Source organism: Balaenoptera borealis, assembly GCF_965194805.1.
Source record: "Balaenoptera borealis genome assembly, chromosome: 2".
In the NCBI taxonomy this organism is placed as follows: Eukaryota; Metazoa; Chordata; class Mammalia; order Artiodactyla; family Balaenopteridae; genus Balaenoptera; species Balaenoptera borealis.
In genome coordinates this window covers 127,356,417-127,378,375 of record NC_138867.1, presented here as the reverse complement: position 1 = coordinate 127,378,375, position 21,959 = coordinate 127,356,417, and the positions used below count along the sequence as shown (strand labels likewise).

Here is a 21,959-nt window from a genome sequence, read left to right as displayed (position 1 = left end):
CTGCATCTTAATGGCCTTTTGAGCAGCAGCTCTGCCCAGGTCTTCTCATCCACCAGGACAGCTCTCGTTCTGGACACCTTGTTTCTCAGCCCTGGGCGGCCAGGGAAGCGGTAGCTCCCTCTCATCAGGACATTTCCAGACAGGAGGGGGTGGGGCAAGCCACCGACTTCCGAGGAAATAACTTTTGGCTGTGGGACTGGGCTCTCCCAGAATTGTTCCTTTGTGTGCAGATTCCTCCCTGTTTAGCTCACAAAGGAAATGGTTCCAGGAGGAAGTGGAAAACTGTGACACACACATGCTCACGCCTCACACACAAGATGGCAGCTGTTTCCATTTGCGGCAGTCCCTATCATCTCCTTCACTAAAAGGAGTGGCCTGGGATACCCAACGATAAAGGCAGGTAGTATTTTTGAGCTCTGAAGTGATGTTCCAGATGTTATGCTAAGCGTTTTGCATGGACTACCTCATTTAATTCTCATAATGGCCCTGTGAGGTAGTTGCTGTTCTTCACCCTCTGTTTTACACATGAACCAAATGAGGCTCAGAGAGGCACAGTTGTTTGTCTAAAGACACATGGCAAGCAGAACCAAGATGCAAACCTAGACCTAAGTCTAAGGCCTAAACTTCCAGTTTCTGCATCATAATTCCTTCTTGCCACCTTCTTCTAACAGAGGTTCCCTACCTCCAAAGCTTGATGGAACCAGCAGTGAGTCCCTCACAACCATTCCCCACTGGTGTCCATTCATAGGATGGGTGCCTGGTCTGAGGCCTAAATGGGGCTGGGCTTTCTGCTTCTGAGAAGTTTGAGTTTGAGGACCCATCTCACCAATAGCCTGGGACAGACATTGAAGATGTTTGGCTAGGGGTTTGTGAATAATGCACATAATAATAAAGATATCCAAGGATGGCAGTGAACATTTATTGAACACTTCTTACAGTCTGGGCTCTGGGCCTATCACTTTTATTTCTTTTTATAAATTAGGACTTCATGTGGACAAAACTTGGGTTAATCCTGATCCTTGCTTCATGAGACACTCATCATTGGTCCATGCATGCTCCACTTTTATTTAGTTATTTATTTATGTAATCAGTTATTTTTGCTAATGTAGTAAGTACCCACAAATCTACCATTCAAAGCAAAAGCCTGAATCCAGATGATATCATACATCTAACTATGATCCCATGCTTCTGCTTCCCCCTCCAACCTAACTGCCATCCTGAATGCTGTATTCAACACATCCTTGCTTTCCCTTGTAGATTACAACTAGATATACCCATACAAAATTTTAGTTGTTTTAAACTTTATTAAAAGGGCATAATGCTATAGGTAATCTTTTGTGACTTTTTTCTTTACCATGATACTGCTAAGGTTTCTCCATATCATTGCCCGTCATTGTGTTCATTCACTGTGCTGTATGATACTCCACTGTGGGAAGATTCTCCATGCCTAACACTCTGTGCCTATTACATTATTTAATCTTTGTAACAACCCCATGTGGTAGGAGCTCTTCTTATCACAGTTTTACTGACAAGAAACTGAGCCCTAGAGAGGCTAAAGAACTTGCTGTAGGTCATAGGTGCCAGGTTTGCATCTTTCTGGCCCCCACTGTATGCTGTGTTTTGGTGTAGAGGAGAAAACACAGGAACTAGAGCCAAAAGCCCCGGGCTCAAGGTCCAACTCCACACTTACTGGCTGTGTGGCCTTGGGCAAGTTGCCTCATGCCTCTGAGCCTCAATTTCCTCAGCATTAAAGTGGGGTGATGGTAACTGCCCTATCTACCTCTCAGGCCTGTTGTGAGACTCAAATCTTACAATGTCTGTGAAAAGTGACAGCACTCTGTAAACTGAAGTTTTGTAAATCGGTACATTGTGATTAATGATCTATGTGCCATCTGCTCCCCTCCCCACCAGTCAAACAAAAATAACCTGTGTAGGATTCAAGAGATGAGACTGAATAGCATCTATTCAGAAAGGCAAGGATTAGGTTGACAATCAGCCCACAGAAATCTTAGTGTGATTAAAGAATCAGAAAATCGTTAGTAGAGGCCTCAGGCTGCACTAATGGGAACAGAGTTATGTATTTATCTTTGTTCTGTTTAGTGGAGTTTAAAAAATATTATCTTTCTTTTTTTTGTTTTTTTTTTACTATTTCTTACCTATTTTCAATATATGAGGCCCTACCCCATTACTCTTTGCTTGTGGTGTTTCCTCTGCATGGCTTGTTCTCCAACCACTATCCCCTATTAGCTGTGTGACCCTGGGCAAGTTACTTCACTTCTCTGTGTCACCTCATCTGAATAATGGGGATAATAACAATACCTACACCTTACAGGGCTGCCATGAGGGTCCAGTGAGGTGTTATATGGACTGTTTAGAACAGTTCCTGACACATACAGAATTGACTATTATTATTATTTAAAATCTCCCCTACTCCCCCGAGAGTGCCCACTTATTTTTTGACAATTGGTTTAGAGGCCACTTCCTCCAGGAGGCCCATCCTGCCTTCCTGCACAGGTAAGGTCACCCTGTTATAGCCTCCAGAGCAGACAATTTGTTCAGCGTCCTCCATTAAAGTGTGAACAGTGAGAGTAGAGATGATGCCTGATTTAATATCTGCCACTGCTGCCCAGTGCCCAGTACCGTAATGGGCACATAGCAGGTGCACTGCAGAGGGATTAACTAACAGCCCGAATTCAGAGGAACAACCACAGACGAAGGAGGGGGCTATTAATCCTGTCTATGACAACCATCTCCAAGAGCAGAAGGGCTCATGGGGATGGGGGAAAAGGGAAGGTGGGGCAGACTTGTTCTCTGGGGCTCTGGAGGGCAGTCCTGGAACAGTGGTGGCCGCTTAAGACCACATTATTAGGTTCACTGTATATAGGAACTCTCCAGAAGTCTGAACTAAGAAGAGAGCCAGGTGGGCTGAGCCCAGGTGGACAGCACCTTGGCAGGAATGTGGGGGTGTGTTAGTCGGTGGGTAACTGTGACACTGGGTGACTGGGGTGGGAAACATGCAGAATCACACCTGGGATTTGTCCTCCCTAGCCCAGAGACCCCAGGCAGGTGACGTCAGTTTTCTCATGTGTGAAGCAGAGGTAAGGAGAGCACTCATGTCAGAAGGTTGTGGTGAGCAGAAAGGGAGATAATGTATGACAAGTGTTAAGTTCTGTGCCAAGCACATATGAAACTTTCTGCAAAGGTTGGTTATTACTATTAATGTTGTTGCTGTTGCTAGTAATCACAGGGAATTCAAGCATTACCCAGAGGTTAGTCTAGACATTCTAGATGGGAGGCTAAATGTTAGGCTCAGAATGGCCACCCTGACTGCTGCCCAGGTGGAAGGTCCACCCTCTTCCCTCTCTTCCTTCCTTCGCCTTGCCTGCAAAAGCCTTCCAGTGGTAACCTTGGATTATGTTCTGGTCCAGGCCCCTGTGAATGCAGCCCACAGAGAGCCCAGCCACCCCGGGCAGGCTTTGGGAGATGCCTAGGGTGATTCCTGCCTCCAGGGCTGGGGGTGGGATCAAGAAAATGATGGTTGAAGGTCCTGGGAAAGAATGTCTTGAGTCTTAAAGAACCCCAGACAGATGTCTCCTCTGCTCTCCCATTAGATCAACAATCCTATACACTTAACTCTATTTGAAAATGGACAGAGTGTGAAGTTCTATGTTTCCCTGTTCTTAAACATGAAGGTGAGTTAATCTTACACAATTTGCTGCTCACCTGCAGTATTTGCTGTAGTTCCTAACTGGTCTCCTCTGTTCAATCTCTCCCTTTCTACTCTGATGTGAGCTTTAATTGCCTCCGAATGGCAACACATAGCATAACCCCCTCCTGCTTGTACCTTGTCAATAGCTCCCCAGGGCCCAGACACCAGTTTCCTTTGTGACTCAGACGATGAAAGATCTTCACATGCTGCCTGTACTCCCTGTGGTTTATCCTCATTCCCTCTGTAATTCCATCCCTTCCCAGGGTGGGCAGGCAAGAAGTGAAAGGGAAAGCATCAGAGAGAGAACTTGGAATCCATTCTGATTTTTTAAGAAAGGCGATCATTTATAGACCTGTAGTTTAAGCATTAACTTTTTTTTTTTTAATTGTATGCTTCCTGCATGCTGAGTGCTTTTCTTGCACAAATCCAATTATCCCCCATAGTAGACAGGAGATTGTTATCTCCATTTTTAGTTGAAGAAACTGAGACTAGGGATTAAGTGGAAGGAGTAGAGCTGGGATTCAAACCCTGGCAACCTGACACTGCAGCCAGTGCGCTCAGCTCCCACATTATGCTGCCTCTATTATTAGTTACCAATCACACTCTCAGTTATGGACCTGGAGGATAAGGCCCTACTTGAGGCTCCATTTTACCTCTACCTGCTTCTCTGGGCTGTAAGCATGCTGACCGTTTTGTGCCCTAAGCATGGCTTCTGTGCCTCTCTTCTTTCTACTCTGCCATTTTCTCCACCTGGAATGCTGTTCCCCCAGTGTTTCTGAGGTTCCTGGCTAGAAGGTGTTCCTTGAGTCTTCTGGGCCTTTATTTATTCTCTTTGATGGACACTGGCCAGAAATGACCTCATGTCACAGGAATTGGTGACAGAGTCTTAGTTTCTCTGCCTCACTAGGAGATTTGGGGGTGCAGGGACCCTACGCTTCCCCTCTGCTACTCCTTAGAGCTACAGCTGATTGCTGGCTGGAGGTGAGGAAATGCGATTGGTCCCTCCAGCTTCCCAGCACACTCCTAGATCAGTTTTCTTCTTGGTTCAAGTAAAGCTAAAATAAAATCCCCCTTGGTTTCATATCAGCTGGATCTGCTCTTTGCAAACCCTTCAACAAGAATGGGCAGGAAGAATAAATATTTATTCTATCTGACTCCATCTTCAAAAGAAAGCCTTAGTATAAATTATCATAATTTCTCCGTTCTAAGATTTCACTGATTTAAAGATATCTTATCTACTAAATAATAGCTTTTTGGAAAAAAAAATCAGAAAAATGAACAGATTAATATATCAAATTTAAGATATGTTCTGATTTAGAAAATATGTCTTGGTATCAATGAAATATTTTAAAAAATATGGTCCAATTCAATTTTGATTTTTTTTCTTTTGATTCTGGTGGTCTCAGAAAGAAGGCTCCAAGCCTTGACTAAATCACTGTGAAGCATGGGCAGATGTCAGCCATGTCCCAGCCCTGAACCCCTGGGGGCTGCTGGGTCAACAAGGGCATGGCAGACCAATCATATACCAATGGCAGCCCTGAGGCCCCCAAGGCCAGTGGACAGGTTTTCTCCCCAGCAGAACTATGTCCATGCTCTGCTGACACCTCATGACCACGTTAGTGGTTCTGGGGAAAGCTGACTAGGAGTCCATCATGTGATCTTGGGCAAGACACCGCCGCTTGAGCCTCTGTTTCCCCAGTTGTAAAGTGAGAGGCATAAGATTAGATAGGCGGTTTTCAAATGTTCTTCAGATGGAGCTTTGGGATCTGAGAGGCTTCTTTAGGGGCTGCCTTGGGAGTAGGAAGATGGAATGGACTGTACTCAGTATTTTCATTCCCACTTCCCCAGAGCAAGTCTTTGCTTAAGATTTTGTTTGCAAAAAGTAGTTTGAAAAGCACTGGTAAATGGCATTCTGGGGTCTTTCCAACATTAGTCTTGAATATATACTCTTGTATGATCTAAGGACAGTGCTTCATTCCTCAGCCTGGACACACCCTCAGAATCCTTCTCACCAGTGCTCCAGGCAGACACTCCCAGACTCACTGCAGTTTAATCCAGGGGTTGGCAAGCTTTTTGTGTAAAGGACCAGATAGTAGCTATTTTAGGCTTTTCAGGCCACACGTGGGCGGGGCCTCTGTTGCAAATACTCAATCTGCTCTTATAGCAAGAAAGCAGCCATAGACAATACATAATGAATGCCCATGGCTGTGTGCCAGTAACACTTTATTTAAAAAAAGACGTGGTGGACTGGATTTGGTCTGCCAGCTGAGGTGTGCTGATACCTGTGCTATAATAAATACTTCAGCCTGACAGGTGAAGAAATTGAAGCCCAAGGAGGGGATTCAAGGAACTGGATTTGGTTGGAGCCCCCGTCCCCCGGACAGCGAGCATGCTTCCACCACTCCACACTGCTCACTTAGCCATGACCCTTACCCTGATGTGGATTGCGGGCATCTGAGATTACATGGTTGAGGGAATGGTGCCTGGAAAAGACACGTGCCCCACTTCTCCCTCTCAGGATATCAGTTTTCTCCTAGGTTCTTAGAGGGCTATAAAAAGCCCCTGAGCTTGCCTCCTGTGGGACGTGCTGTCGGTAAATTCCCCAGAGCTGGAATGACTGCAATGTGGTGCCACGTTCTGCCCCCTCTGCAGCCTGACAGCTGTGCAGGGAGAAGAATCAGGCCTGGCAGGCTCTGCCTCTCCATCCCCACTTGGGGTGTGGCTGGGATTCCCCGAGTGGAATTTTAGATGGAGGACAAACCCTGCCTGGGCCCTCCTGGGGCAGGCTCTTTGCCAGTTCCAGGAGGATGAGTGTTTCTTGAATTCTAAACACCAAAACTCCAAGGGCCACAGTGGGAAGAGTGTAAAGGGTAAGAAACAAAAATCTCACACTAGCTGCCTGGCCATACCATTCATTGATGGAGGGCGTCTATCCTGGAATTGTTTAGATCCCCTTTCCCTCCCATGCTTCCCACCTTGAAATCTTTACCTAGTAAGTCCTTGTGGCTTATCTGGCAAGTCCTTCACATAATTGACCTGGGAATGCCCCTCTCCACTGGAGAAGCAGTGGAGAGCAATGGTAAAGAATTTATGTTTGGAGGTGGGCAGGGCTGGGTAAATAAATTGACCTTTCTGAGCCTCAGTTTCTTCATCTGTAAAATGGGGATATTTTTAAAAATACATATACAACACATTTTAAAGTAGGTGCTGAAAATAAATTATAGTAAATAAACTTAAAATGCATCGGATGGCAAAGTCATGATGAACATTCCCATCGAATTCTGTTGGGAGGTGGTGGCGGTGAGACTGCAGGGCTCAGGGAAGATAAATATCACAAATGTATCCAAAGCTTCAAATTACCTATGCATTCACACACTGACATGGGCCACAAACATGCCTTCACAAGAACTGTACTTATTAGTCTACCACAGAACCAGATTTTGCCATAAACTACAAAATTTTTAATACAAAGTCGTATTTACATCTTTATAATTGATATACATGCCCTAGCCGTGATTTTAGAAAATAAAAGCTGCACTCTGTACAGACACTGTCCACTCACAACTGCTGGCAACATTTTTGGATGGAATTTCTCCCGCAGTAAAATTAATGGCATATTTTATGCACATGAAAGTCAAACTGCATCAACTTCATGATTGTTGAGAGAATTAAATGGCTCAATGTACATATGTAAACTGCCTGTCTCATGGTGAGCGCTCAGTTGGCTATTATTAAACATCTTCTATGTGCTAAACACTGGAAATGAGATGTAGAGACAGTCTCAGAGCACAGGTTTCACATACACACAGAGGAGGCATTTAAGTTAGTACAATACAATCTTCTAAAAGCTGAGACTGAGGAGGGTGGTGCTAACCCAAAGTCAGTGGGAAGGTTGAGGGATGATGTGGCAGGTAGTTTTCATGGAGGTGATGCTGAGTGGTCTCTTTCAGGGAGAGGGAATAGCAGAGTCATCTTTTTGAACCTCAGTTTTTACATCCAATGGGGAGAATGTCTCAGCTGACCCCTTCACAAGGCTTTTGCCAGAGTTAAGAAAAGAAGAGAAACTCAAGGCTGAAAGGGTTCCAGAGAAAGGATTTTAGTGGTCAATTCTGTTTGAATATCCCTGCTATTACACAGGTTCCTTCTGACCCAGAGTGACCCCCCTGTGGACGACTGCCGAGTGAGAGCATGTATGATTACCAGAGGTTGCCCAAGCTCCAAAGGAAGCACTCCATGATCAACAACCCTGACACTACGTGGAAATGGACACGACTGATGAATGTGAAAAGGTTTCTAGAACTTAAAAAGCTTTATAAAAAATGTATGTACTTATATTGCAGAAGTGAGTGGCTGAGCCAGCACTAGGACGTGGGATTTCTGCTTCTGTGTCCAGATCCATTTCCCAGCTGGCCCTGTGTGCTGGCACATTTATTGGAGGTTTGTCTTCTCAGGCTAGAGTTCACAGACCCTGGGAGTCCATGGCAGAGGGCAGGGTGGGGTTAGGGAAGAAGCCCTGAGAAAAATACAGTGTGTCTCTGGAAGTCCACTGCACAAAGATTTTTTGGGGGTGTTTGTTCAGTTATGTTATGGACGATAATAGAAATTTGTTTGACTTTAGATAAAATGAGACATTTCAAGCTTTTGGAAGACACTTTGGGTAACAGACCCAAACCCTAGAGTTTCACTTGGTTGAAAAGTGTGAAAGGCAGTGCTAGAGCAAGTAATGGAATCAAGCAAGGTGTTTGAGCAAGGTCAAGGGTTATGATAAACCAGTGCACTAGAACAGTGAGCATATCAGACTCACCTGAAGCTTTGCAAGAAGTACACATTCCCAAACCTCACTCCAGACCCACTGATCAGACCTCTGGGGGTATAGTTTCAGTAGGCTCCCTAGGAGATGATTCTGGGCCCAGCTGGATTTGAGAACCACTGCTTTAGACAATAGAGAGTGGTCCTTAAGGGAGGCTGGACATGCAAGAGTAGAAACAGGAAGCTCTTATAGGAGATGACAGGATATAGGAGAAGAAGCCATCCAGGATACGTTTTTCAATAACAGAATTAGGGGCGTGATTGCAGAAAGGATGAAAGCAAAGGAAACGATGAATAATGACGAAGTCTGTGTTTCTGTCCCCAAAATAGGAATCATTGAAATGGAAAATCCTGGAGCTGAAAGTGGCCGTATCCAACTCTACTCCGTGAATTTTGTATTTTTTCTTTTATTTATTCATCATCTTGACAGACATTTTTTGCGAATATACTACATGCAAAGCACTACATTAGGTGCTAGGAAAAGAACTGTGAACAAGGTAAGAAGGACCCTGCCCTCACAGAGCTCACATTAACAGCTAATTCATTCCCATAATTAATCATAACTGCAAAGATGGTAACCAATGAGACGTACAGAGTGCTAGGGTCGCCTGTAATGGGGGATGTAGCTTGGGAGACAGGGAAAGATTGTCTTGAGGAAGTAATGTTTGAGCAGATCGCTAAGGATGAGCAGGAAGGAGTTAACCAGGTGAAGGTACAAAGGCCAGTGTGAGGAGAGCCCATAGTAAGAGATGGGCAGGGGCCCAAAGTCAGTTGGTGACAGGCAGGGTGGGTCCTTGAGGGCCACCACCAGGACTGTAGTCTATATCTTAAGAACAATGAGAAACCATTAAAGAGTTTAAGTACGATCAGATCTACAGCTTTAAGTAACTGTCTTTAATTGCATCCTCTTCTTCCCAAATTCTACCCACAAGCATAGAAAATTCATAAGTCCCATTAAAAGCTATGATATATTACACATTTGAATAAAAGATGAATGCTTTAGGTTGAAATATATACTCCTACAAGTCCTGTTCTCTGTAGTTTGCAAAAGGGTCATGCCTATGGAAACCTTTTGAATTGAGTGACAGTTGTTTTAACTTATATATTACTGTGATCCCCATAGGAGCCACTCTGGGGCTCCCTGATCTGTGGCCACTCAGCCTCTGCTTCATTACGTTCCTGGGCACCTCCTACTCTGTCATTGAATAGCTCTTTTCATTTGTACGCTTCTCCCAGATTGTGCCCCAATTGGTCTCTGTTTAACCTCTTGTATAGCCTTCTGGAGAGTCTTTCTATTACCTCTTCTACAGGACAGCTAGTTTGAGAACTGATCCCATGTACCCCCCTTCAAATTTAGTCTTATTCACAAACAGCCCCATTTCCTTCAATAGCTCCTCACGTGATTGTGTTGTTAACAGAAAAAGAGAAACAGGAAGGGTGATCTGATTTGGTGGTGAATAAGATGAGTTCAAAATTGGGTCACTTGGAGGTTGAGTTGACTTCCAAATGGAAACTTCCACAGGCAGGAGCCAGTGCAGGAGAGTGGAGCTCAACTCATGGCTGAAAATGGACATTAAGAGTAGATGTCATAATGGGGCTTGGTTGTCTACAGGTGTGAGTTTAGAGAGAGGGCTGAGGTGGTGGGGAGAGAGGGGCAAGAGCCATCAAAGAAGAAAAAGTGAGCTTAGAGAAAAGATGGGAAATAACAGTTAGTAAGCACTTATCATGGGCCAGGCGCTGGGTGCTGGGCAAATATTACCACATTGCAGTCTCCCAGTTTTGGGTGTCATTCTTCTTGCTTTGCAGACTAGCAGAATAAGACTTAGTTGGGTCACTTGCCTTAGAGCAAGAGGAGCCCAGAGGCTATGAGCACCTATAACAGTGGGATTGGAGGTGGGAGAAGGAGAGGCAGAAAAGGCTTCTGGCAGAGGGATGGAGCAGTGGTTAACCTAGGTTTATTTGATTGCAAAATCCATGCTTTCTCCATCTTTGCAAATAGGAGAATCCATTTAGTAAAGAGTAGAGGGTCAGAGCTACAGAGAAGCCCAGAAGATGGGACTGGGAAGGGTGACAAATTAGACAAAATGGAAGCCGTTTGTGACCCTTGGATGTGGGCTTTCAGCAGAAGGTGTGACTGGAAGTGAGACTGCAGGGAGGGAAAGAAGTGTGTGGGAAGAAACAGGAAGCTGCAGTTTGTGTGTATGGTGGTGGGGTTTTATTTCTCTGTTCAATTGCAAGGTTTTTGTAGAAGGGTATGAGAAGCTAATGGTATCCAAAATCAGGGTTGTTTTTCCGAACCAAAGATCAGAATGAAATAATGATAGGCTCTTGGCAGAGAGTGGGAAGGGAAGAACTTACTCGGCAGGGTACTCACCCGTGTGAGAAGTGGGGTTTGAAACTGATAGTTGAGGGAGAGGCAGAAAAAACCCTTTGTGGGACAAGGGAGTGGAAGTGATGTCTAGTGCCAGCAGAAGCCTCTTCAGGGAAGAGACTAAAGTTAAATCCTATACATACACCCATTGCAGAGTGTGGCTAAAATCCAAGTAATTATATTTGATAAATGTAACATCTATCATCTACTGAATGTTTCCTAGGTGCTACCTTACATGCATTACCTTTTCCCATGACACTCCAAATGAAATGAAACTGACATTCAGAGAAATTAAGTAATTTATCCGATTCATACAAGATCATACAACTAGGAAGTCGTGGTCAAAGCCTAAATTTGTCCATTCTCTAAACGACTCAGCTCTACTGAGTCTCCAGGCTGACAAAGATGACCTTATGGAACATGTTTGGAGGGAAAACATGAATATGGGTGCGTGTTCCTTTTGGAAGAACAGTAATTGATAGGAGTAGGGAATGAACTCAGATTTCAGGGAAGAGGTATGGGAATTCACAGCCTTGGGGACAGAAGTTGGGCAATGAGTCATGGATGGGAGCTCATCATAGGAATGGCTATGGGCTACTTGGCCAATGGAAGCCACAGATAGGGAAGATGTGGTTTTCCTAGTATAGATCTCAAAGCTGGTCCAACAAAGGCAAGACACGAGTAGGTCCTTCTAGCATCTCTTAAATAATAAAAATATCACTTAATTAAAAGCAGAGCTTCAGATTATGTCTTGAGTTGCCCAGGAGACAATATGATCTCCCAGAGAATATAATTCAGCAAAAGAAACTCCCATCTTGGGTTGAATGCAACTAGTTGAAAAAGAACTAGTTGTAAAGTAGAAAGGAAAGGAACTTTGGGGAAATTGATTGTTTCATATGAGCTAGGCATATCAGATACAACCTTGGACATTAAGAAGGTGTATTAAAAATTAGAGAAAATTTAGACGAAAGACTTTAAAGCAAAGATCACTCGGAAGACTAGAAAGTTCACAAAAGCAAAATTGTGAAGACACAACCATAGTCAGTAGGCAGGAATAAATAGAATAAATAAGAGAAAAAAGACACATTGGCCTTATGTATTAATATTTTATCAGTCACTCAGAAACGCCCATCAGATGGTTCAGTTATTGCACGTCAGAGATGGATTTCCGAGAGACAAGCACCATGAAGGAGCTCCAAGGATACAGAATTATGACATGGTCCCCGTCTTTGAGTTGTATACAAAATTGTCTAGCCCAGTTCTTAAAATGGAGTAGGGACTCAAAAAGTGTCCTCAGAGTCAGACCAGCTTGGGGCCAATAGAATTTTATTATGTTGAATCTGATTAATGAAAGACTGTAATTATTACAATAGCCAGCATTTATTGATTGGTTCTCATATGCTAGGCATTATTTGAAGTATTTTCCATATACTTAATATTTATAACAACCCCAAGAAGTAGGCATCATCAGTATCCATATTTTATCCTCATTAGAGGATAAAGAGTTAAGTTACTGGTCCTGTAGAAGGTGGTGGCCATAATCATTAGTCTATAGTGAAGGTGTTACCTTCACCAATGGCTGATTCTCTTTGAATGATATTCATGAATTGGGAAGTCCTGCTGGAAGGAATTTCATTATAATGTAAGTGGTTTCTGTGTCTGTTACTATGTTATATGAATCCTGCTTTACTCATGGGAAGACACATATCCTGTTAGACTAGAAATCCTACTTCCCAGGTTTGTTTTCATTCTCAAGTCAGTTGACTTTGATGATGAGCTTCTATGCTGTAATTGCTGCTGAAGATCTGAACGGTATAGTTGTGGCGTAATGGAGGTGCCTGGACCTGCAGCAGGAAGATTTGGCGTCCAAGCCCTACTCTAGGGCTTGGGCAGGTCACCTGCCACTATAGAGGCAGCCAGCAGCAAACTTAAGATCAGGACTTTGGTTCAAACCCAGCTCTGTCTCTCACATGGCGAGTGACTGTATAAGTTAATGTCAGTGACCTAATCCTGCTGTTATGGACTGAATTGTGTCCCCCACCCCCCCAACCCATACATTGAAGCCCTAACCCCCAGTGTGACTGCATTTGGAGATAGGGCCTTTAAGGAGGTAATTAAGGTTAAATGAGGTCATAAAGGTGGGCCCTAATCTAATAGGACTGATGCCCTTCTAAGAAGAGGAAGAGACACCAGAGATCTCTCTCTTTTTCTCTCTCTGTGTACAGGGAAGAGGCCATGTGAGGACACAGTGAGAAGGCAGCCATATACAAGCCTGGAAGAGAGGCTTCACCAGAAATCAACCTAGATGGCACCTTGATCTTGGACTTGAAGCTTCCTGAACTGTAAGGATATAATTTGTTGTTGGAGCCACCCGGTCTGTGGTATTTTGTTACGGCAGCCCTAGCTGACTAATACACTGCCAAGCCTGCTTTCCTGTGAGGTAGGGATTAATGATAGTACCTAGTCATAGCCCCATCCCATCGCTTTTTCCAAGAGAAGCCATGTAAAAAGCTGAGCATGTTGCCTGGCGCATGATAAGACCTTGATGATTTCAGTTGTTAACTGTTACTAATAGTGAAGTGTGGTTTCCTTCCCTGGGCACGACAGTCTCACTCCCGACGTGGTCGGTATGGGGCTGAAATGAGACCTGTGCTTCTTAAAATTTCCCTGGCAACAGAAGAGAGTGCTCACACCCTCCTGGAGATATGGGCACAAGAAGGAATTTCCACTGGAATGATTTGTGAAGACTCTCACATTTTATCTTAAAAACCCACACAGATTTTGCATCCTAGTTCATATATAGTTTTAATTCATACAGTGTTTGCAGTAGTTTCTCAGGGCAGACAGCTGAGGATCTAGACAGATGACCTGGTCCTGTGTGCCTCATCCACTTCACTCGCATTTGAGAAGGCCTTTGCAAGTCACAAAGAACTGTTCTGATGTGAGGATTTTGTGGTATGTATTTTTAAAAATCAGCATTACCATTAATCAACTTGGGGTACACTATAAAGTGTGTTTCATGTTACTAATGAACTACTTGAACCACCGTTAGTGAGCTCCTACTGTGTGCCAGGCATTGGTGTCAGCAGGGTGACCACTCAGATCCACTCCCAACCTTCCGGAAGCTTACATTCTGTCAGGGTAGGTTGACACTAAACACATAGTCGGATAACTGACTCTTAGAGTAATGGCACATCGTGACAAGGGCTAGGAAGGGGAAGGAAAGTAGGCTAGGAAAGCCCGCAGCAGGGGAGAAGGTCAGAGCCCTAGAGCATTCTGAGTACTAATAGATTCCCGGGAAGTCTGGCTTCCTAGGAAGAGTGGTCTGGAAGCAGCCCTCTTGAGTGAGGCATCAGTTATTAAGCATTTTAAACTGAGTGAGTTATGATCACTCATGGTCTGTCAAAGCTCCAGGTGGTCTGTTTTCCACAGCTCCAGGTAGGCTAGTTATGGGGATTTTGTACTGGGGACAGGGTGGTATTTGGCAACTTGTGGGGTGTGATGGGGTGAAGGGCAGTGCTCTTTGCTTTAAATGTACAATGTGGGAGGTGGGGACGGGGGCCTGAGGGATATTAGAGGTGCCTCTTCTCTCTTTTCTTTTTCCTCCCTGGCGAGTGCATATGCTCTTTGCAGACTTGTCCAGGAGTCAGTTAACAGGTGAGAACTGCTTTACAGATCACAGCCTCGGTCCCCAAAGAGCCAAACGGAAGCCCCCTCCATTTTTTCCTGCCCTTCCAGCTCCTAATAGAGGGTGGATGCAGCATTTTGTGTGTTGGAGATGGTGTGGGTGGGGAAGTTGTCCCCAGCACCTTGACCTGGAAGTCTGGGGTCCCCTGTAGCCCTCTGAACTCTGGCTTTACCCGTAACAGGGGTGCAGGGAGGTTACCCCGACACCTGCTCTTCTCATCCCTGCCCCCAGTGCCCTTCCTAATTGCTTCCACACCCCTGGCCACTCCTTTTTTTCCCCTTGGAGGCCTTAGCACAGCAAACAGGCAGATGGAGGAAGGGTGTAAGATTGTTGTAGGGAAGGGGAGGAATTTTCCATTAATAATAATAATAATAACAAGAATAATAATGCTTCTCATGTTGGCACAGCACTCGCCAGTTTACCAAGTGCATTCACACCTGTGATCTCCTTCGATTCCAGAGATGGGAAGTTACGACACTGGTGTTCTGGTTGTCAGCCTTTGACACTGCCCCCATGTTCAAGCAGGCCACTTTTTTTACAGACATGAGCCCATTGAGGTGTCCAGGCCTTTACTTAAGCACAGGCCCCAATGAATGCCCCCCATAAATGCCCTCTCTTTGCTCCTGTCAATTGCAGTTTCAACCAGCCCCCACCATGTCTGTGAAACTTTATCAAATACTCTCCCCTCCTGAAAAAGAGTCCAAGCAAGAAGGGGTCTCAGAGACCGTGTGGTCTAACCTCGTCACTAGCCCAGAGAGAAACAGGGTAGGTTAAGGTCACACAGCTTGTCAGGAACAGAGCCAGGGCTTGGACACCCATGTGCCTCCCACACGCACTCCTGCAGCTCCTCCTCCCGATACCCTGGGTAGCTGCACACTTCGGTCTCCTGGGGCTTCTCAGCGTGCGAACAGTAGGGGCTCCGCACGTCCGGTGGTTTTCACGAGTGTGACTCCTTAGCCCTATTTTACTTTCGGTGGGGGTTGGGGGGGAGGTGGGATGGGGTCAGAGGAGCTCGCCGTCCTCAGGAATCCTGGGGGGGATTCTTTTATGAAGTTAAAACTCCAAGTGTATGAAAACGCTGGTTTCACAAACAGGAGGCGACTCAGCTCCGGGACAAGTCCCTAACAGACGAGTCCCTAACAGACCCCTAGCTGCCCTGGCCCAGGAGGCACCTGTACCCACAGCGCCCGGCCTTCGACCCCCCTACGCGCTCCACGCGCCCACGCGCCCACGCTCCTCGCCCCGGCCCCACCGCGCGTCTCTCCCTCGTCCTCTCTGGCCTCTAGATCGCTCGGTTCTCCCCTCCCCACCAAGCAACAAGTGTGGGCACCGCTTTTCTTCTTACCGCGGCCTCGGTCCATGGCGCCGGCGATCGGTCGCTCGGAGCAGGGCGCGGTGCCTCCGGCGGGGCCGGCGGCTGCGGGCGTGCGGAGCTCTCCAGTCCCGCCCGCTGGAGCGCCCTCCGTGCGTCCCCTCCCCCGACAGGATGCTCGCCCAGCGCCCCCGCCCGCCCTCGCCTGCCCCTGCACGCTGCTCCCGGAATAGACCCGGAGCCCGCCTCGCCCCCTGGGCCGCCAGTGTCCCTTGTCCCGCACACGCTCCGCGCCATGCCCTGCCTTTTGCAAGTCCTCATGCCCCTCCGTGAGGGGCTAGAGGACCCACATCCCAGTTCACACGCTTTCTTTCGTACCCGCGCCCGTGCGTCCCACCCCCACCCAGACCAAGGCGTTGTTCAGCTCTGCTTGCATTCCGCTAGTGACGAGGGGCTTACTACTGCACTTCCCAGCCCGGTCCATTTTCAGATTGTACAGACTGTTAGAACCTGTTTTTCAGCAATGGAATCAAAATCTCTTTCCCTGCCGCTGCCACCCATTTCCTGGCTTTTGGTTTATCTTCTCCATTAAACAGGTCTTTCCTGGGCACCTTCTAGAGCGAGACAGTGGACCAAACTCTATGCTGGTACAATGTCAATAATGGTGTAAAAGAGGAGTGAAGTAATAAAGATCTTTAAAAAATAAAACCACCTAGGAAAAGGAGAGAAAGAGAGAATTGCTAAAAGGTGGGCAATGGCTTGGGACACATCCAACTTTCGAGGTTCCCTGTGCACTAAAACGTGAAGAATGCCAACACAGAGTGATAAAAATTGTGGAAATGAACACTTTTTTAGCATACAAATGCAGTGCAATGTTAAGTGTGCTCTTCCCAAAGTAATTACAGGATGTAGAAAAAATATTGCTATGGCCAGTGTGGTCAGGAATGGGATTTAAGTTTAAAGTTGTATGAAGAATGTCAACATCTTTCATCCTATTAGTGTGTCTCTGTGTAAGTAGGTCCAAACCGTTTATAGACAATATGAAATGTCTAAATTTAAGACCCTTCATAAAGTGAAGTCTAGACCTAGTTCTCCTTCTAGACACTCCTCCTCCCCAAGATAGGCCAGGTCACAGTTTGAAGTTTTGGCTAGGCCACTCCTTTACTTAGAACATTCTGGCATTGGGACCATCTTGTGCAAAGGCACAAGGAAGGACTTGGGAAAAAGCATCCTGTGTTTTCCTGGCCTGGGACTATTTCCTCCATTGCTTTGATGGGCAAGTTGAAATTAGCCCTGGCTTTGCCAGATTGCATCAGTAGTTTGTTTAGTATATCTGTGTATGAGCACAGAGGAAATATGGTGTAGTGAAAAAACAACGGGATTGGAGTCTGAAAACTTGTGTGTGAGCTCTTGCTCTTCTAATTACTAAGTGTTCAACTTTAAGCCTATGAGGTTTGCTTGCTCATCTGTGCTGTGGGAAACCTCATACTGACCTCACAAGGCTGTTAGGAGGGCAAATGAAATGATGGTACAAACCCACTTTGTAAACCGTAAATAGCTGTGAGCCGTTATTGTTTGCCAATTCCTCTTTGTTCCTGCCCACTTTTCCAATTTGAAAAGGTCAGTTTAAATTCTAAAGCAGACAACCAACGATTTACAAGTGGGTTAACTTCTAAAAGTTCACTGTTTGAATTCTGAAACACTTGGAAACAAGGCTATAAATTGTAGTCAGGTTTCCAGGCTAGCCCATTTATACTTTAAAAAGCATAATATTTCACTTGAAGTAAATTTTAAAAATATGTAAAACGTAACTGTTGCAAGAACAGATGGAGGCTTAGAACTTTTAGAAACTTTAAGAAACTTTCAGACTCTGGATGTTTAGAAGAGAATTGGAACAAAAAAATCAAAAAAGCTAAAGGGAATTTATATGCACCTATGGAAGAATTTGTGGAGTGGAATTAACTGAGCTGTGGTCTAGGAAAGATGTAAAAATGGGAGAACACAGTCTGTGCACAGTTTTCCTAAGGATTAACAAAAAGAAGTCGCTCTGAAGGTGTAGTGGTTCTGGTTTAATAATTACCCACAATGCCCGCTAGGTGGCACTGTTGACTAAATTGACTACAGCTTGGTTGCTGTTAGGAAACTGGGTGAGGTGGATGAGGAGGCTGTGGGTTTGGGACAAGGAATAACTATATATTTTTTCTGTACTTTTCCTTTACTTAGGCCTATAGTCACCATAAAAACTATCCCCACTTTTCATCAGTCTACTTAGGAACGTATGTTGCATTCTGTGCCAATTTCTATTGGGAGAACTAATGCTAAGTAGAAATGATCTCCATCCTTAAGGAACCTACAATCTAGTAGAGGAGATAAATATGTACAAAATAATTTAATTAAAAATTATTATGTGAAAAGTGCCAGAGGAGAGATAAAGTGCTCTTGGAATTCATTAAGACAAAGCAAGAATATCTTACTGATCATGGAGACAGTAATGGATGACAGACACTTGGGTGAGCCTGCAATGAGAAGATAACATTACAGGCAGCAAAAACAGTGAGAGCAAAGACATAGAGATAGCAAACTGCAGGATGTGTCTGTAAAGCAGTTTGGTCTGGCTAGATTGTAGGGTATCAGGTGGGAAGTGCTGGAATGAGAATGGGGATGGAAGTTGTGGATGCCAATGCCTGGTTTCTCCTCCCTTTTCCACTTCCCTGTATGAATGCAATTCTCTGGAAAGGATTTTTAGGATCTGCCTCGTATCTTCCCTTTTCTTATTGTTGTACTAAGTTTTCTAGGTTTGCCTGGTGCTTGTCTAAAGAAGTCTGTGCAGAGAGCTCCAGCTCTGTAAAAAGATATCAAATTTGGTCCCAGTGAACAATTCCAGGAAAAAAGCTTTCAGCTCCCACATGCTCCTAGTCTTGTGAAAACAAATGATACTCCCCAGTCTCATTCTTAGCTTATCAGGTGGAACTGGGAAGCCCTGGGAAAGAAAAATTTGGAGGCTAAATGTTCTTTGTCCCAGTGAGAGAAGCATACTTTAGCCTTCTAACCTGTCACTTTGCCTCCAGGTCTGCTTCCACTGTGGCTGCTACAGTGACCATTCCATGGTTCCAATCAGATCCACCTTAAAAGTACTTGATGGCTGTCCTTTGCCCTCAATGTAGAGTTCAAATTCCTTACTATAGTATTTGGGGTGCCTTCCTCACTAAGCTCCAACCTGCCATTCCTCAGAGCAGACAAGCAGTGATCTCAGGAGACCCTGGAAAGAGTAAGAAAAACCACCGATTGGGGGCTCAGATCTGGGTTCTTGAACTGACTCTGTTACTGTGTCACTCTCAGTTCTTCCATTGGGTCATCAATGTATAATTTCCTACTTAGGTCTCTCCTTACCTCTCCATGGCCCCCCAGATTGCAAGTACTGTGAGGGTGGGTGCTGTGTCTTACTTGTTGCGAGCTCCCTAGGGCCTAGCACAGTGCCCGGAACTTAGTAAGTGGTAGCAAGTATTGTGGGGTGAGTCAGTGAATAAATGCTCAAGGACTCACGAGGTTTCTATTAATGCAGGTATTTTTGGGGTGGTCTCCTTTATCCTCTATTATCTATTTGCAGAGGAAAATGAGATTGCAATGATGTGTTCTGGGAGCAATGCCTCTGTTTCCCAGCCCCACTGCCTGCCGCTGCGGACATGCAGCCCAACCCATGGGGCTTCTTCTTGGCTCAGGGCCCTGCTCCCAAACTCCTTTGTGCAGGGTGAGCCCCAGAGCCCCTTGCTCGAGTGTCTGCCCAATGCTGGTCGCTGGATGAAAACCTCTCTTGTTCCACTCAGCACAATGTCCCCATTATAGCCCCTATCCAGGGAAATGACACATGCCTGCTGGTCCACCCTCGGCCCCGGAAAGCAGATAGAGATCTGAGTGCCGGCTGCTGGGAGAAGGAGAGTTTCATGGCTGGATGAAAACCTCTCCTTTTGTTGCATCTTCAGGTTTCGGTTCCAAGGCACCGGGCTCCTACCTGCACCCAGGCCACAGGTTCACCTTCAGCTGTCACAGATCCCAGAGCACTGTTGTGTCTGGAGGAAAAGGAGCTTTTATTCTTGTGCCCCAATGCTGCACATCCCTTCCCCTTGGGTCCTTCCTCAAGAAAAGAGCACTCTTGGCTCCTTAAGTGAGGCTCACAGGCCAAAGTGCCCACAGGACCAGTCAGGGGAGGTCTGTGTGTGAGCCAACCACCTGGCAAAGCAGAGCACTCTTGTTCCAGCTGAAAGGCCAGGAGCCAGCAACTCAGGGAAGTGTGGCCAGGGGGAACATGGGCCTGGAGTGGCCAGATCTTCAGACTTTTCAGGAGAACCCGGGAATCCAGATTTCAGCTTTTGATTTTAAAATGTTGGTAACTAAGTTCAACTGTTTTAAAACATTGCAGGGGCCAACTAAAATACCCCTGTGGGCTTAAGCTGGCATACAGGCTACCCCTTTGGAACCCTGAGAAAAACTGTGGGTCCATGAAGACTTCTAGAGAGTCTGTCCAGCTGGGTGCCTCAACCTGGGGGCCAAGGTGATACCCAACCCTTAACACTGCAGCAGGGACTAACTCTCTTTTGAAAGGCTGTGCTGCATGCGCCCTGTTCATCTCTAGGCTGCAGGCTGACGCCAGGGTGCAGAGTCCAAAGCGAATTTCTTAAACCTGGAACTAGAAAAACTTAAGAGCTGAGAGGAGCCTGAGAGATTAGCCAGTCTGGTTGCTTCGTTTGTCCGATGAGGAAACTGAGGCCAAGAGAGGGGAAGAAAGCTTGCCTGAAATCACACAAGATCTTAGAGACAGAACTGGGAGTGGTGCCCAGGGCTCTCTTGATTCAGGTTCTGCCATATACAGCTGTGAAACCTTGAATGAATTACTTATCAAGGGCTCAACCTTGAATGAATTACTTATCAAAGGCTCAATTTCCTCATCTGTAAGATGAGGATGAAAGTTGTACCCAGAGGATTAAGTGAGATCTGTAAAGTGCTTAGTGTAAAAGTGCAAGTTATTGTAATCAAGTGGGTTTCCTCTGGAGACATTGTCAGATGCTTATGGAAATATTAAGGAACACTGAAATCTCAGCCGCACATCCAGACTGCCCCCTGCAGGGAGTTTTGTGTAAACCAGACCATTGGAAATGTGATAGATTCTGCCAGCTTCCTCCTTCCCCGTAGGAACATCTGATACCCTTAGATACGAGGACTATGGAGCTTCTAGCTCCTGTTACCCACAGAGTCTGAGAACAGGTGGCATTTTGTAGGTATATTTTTAAAAATTAAATAGTGCTGTTATTTTGTCAGAAGGACAAATTGCTTGGGACAGTTTCTCCTGATCCACGTGGGCAAGACCCTGTGTGCTAGGCAGTCCCATTTCTTTTGTATGACAATGAATTCATCCACAAGAGAGCTTTGGGAGCAAAAAAGGCTTTTGGTCCAGGCCCTACAAGCACTTTCCGTGACTGACTGAGGCACATTTTGACCCTTTCACATGTGCTCACTAGGCTTCCCTAGTGAGTCCCGTGGCCCGTTGGTCGCTCTGGCGGGGGCAGATGCCTGCACTACTTAAACTGGGATCGTGTGATCTCCCTCACACAGAGAGCAAAGCTGACAATATTAATTCACTCAGGGAGCCAGTGTGTTTGTCACAGCTCCATTAGTGGCAAGTGACATAATCACAACTCAAACCAGCTAAAACCAAAAAGGGAATTTATTAGCTCGGAAAGTAACTGGGGATTTGAAGGGTGAAGTTGGATTTAAGGTAAGCTTAGATCCAGGAACACAAACAGAGTGGTTGCTACTTTCTTTCCATCTCCTGACTCCACCCTCCTCTGTTTAGTCTTCAGGTGGTGTCTCAATCTGTAGCAAAGAAGGCCACAAGGCTCCAGGTCTGCACACCTTTACTGGTGGAAATTAAGGTGAGAAAGGCTTGCCTCTCATCCTGTAGTTCCAGCACTGGCCCAGAGGGGGCACTGATTGGGTGAAGCACCTGATCTAAGAATGGGGGAGACGCTGAGCAAACACACCTCCCCTGCAGCCAGGTGCTGTGCCTGAAGCACAT

General features: G+C 45.7%; 2 protein-coding genes across 12 annotated transcripts in view; one reads left to right on the top strand and one right to left on the bottom strand.

Moving 5' to 3' along the window:
* AFAP1L1 (actin filament associated protein 1 like 1) overlaps positions 1 to 19,873 on the bottom strand; it is a 75,923-nt gene extending 56,050 nt beyond the window's left edge. Inside the window, 3 exon segments of the mRNA XM_082382675.1 lie at positions 15,923 to 16,002; positions 16,004 to 16,152; positions 16,154 to 19,873. Coding sequence (XP_082238801.1) covers positions 15,923 to 16,002; positions 16,004 to 16,152; positions 16,154 to 16,210 — 286 coding nt within the window. The 5' untranslated portion in view covers positions 16,211 to 19,873.
* The window catches only part of LOC309624565 (uncharacterized protein), a 130,358-nt gene that overhangs the window by 58,299 nt on the left and 50,100 nt on the right, over positions 1 to 21,959 (top strand). For 5 of the 11 annotated variants that reach the window (XR_014242017.1, XR_014242018.1, XR_014242019.1 and 2 more), the window contains exons 4-7: positions 7,847 to 7,998; positions 8,849 to 9,015; positions 13,115 to 13,844; positions 19,870 to 21,816. Coding sequence is in view for 1 of the 11 variants with exons in the window: in XM_082382811.1 (XP_082238937.1) it covers positions 20,193 to 20,269; positions 21,738 to 21,816 (156 nt within the window). In the remaining 10 variants the exon portion in view is untranslated. Of the gene's footprint in view, positions 1 to 7,846; positions 7,999 to 8,848; positions 9,016 to 13,114; positions 13,845 to 19,869; positions 21,817 to 21,959 lie in introns of those variants that run through there. The other 6 variants (XR_014242012.1, XR_014242013.1, XR_014242014.1 and 3 more) reach the window with 3 other exon arrangements.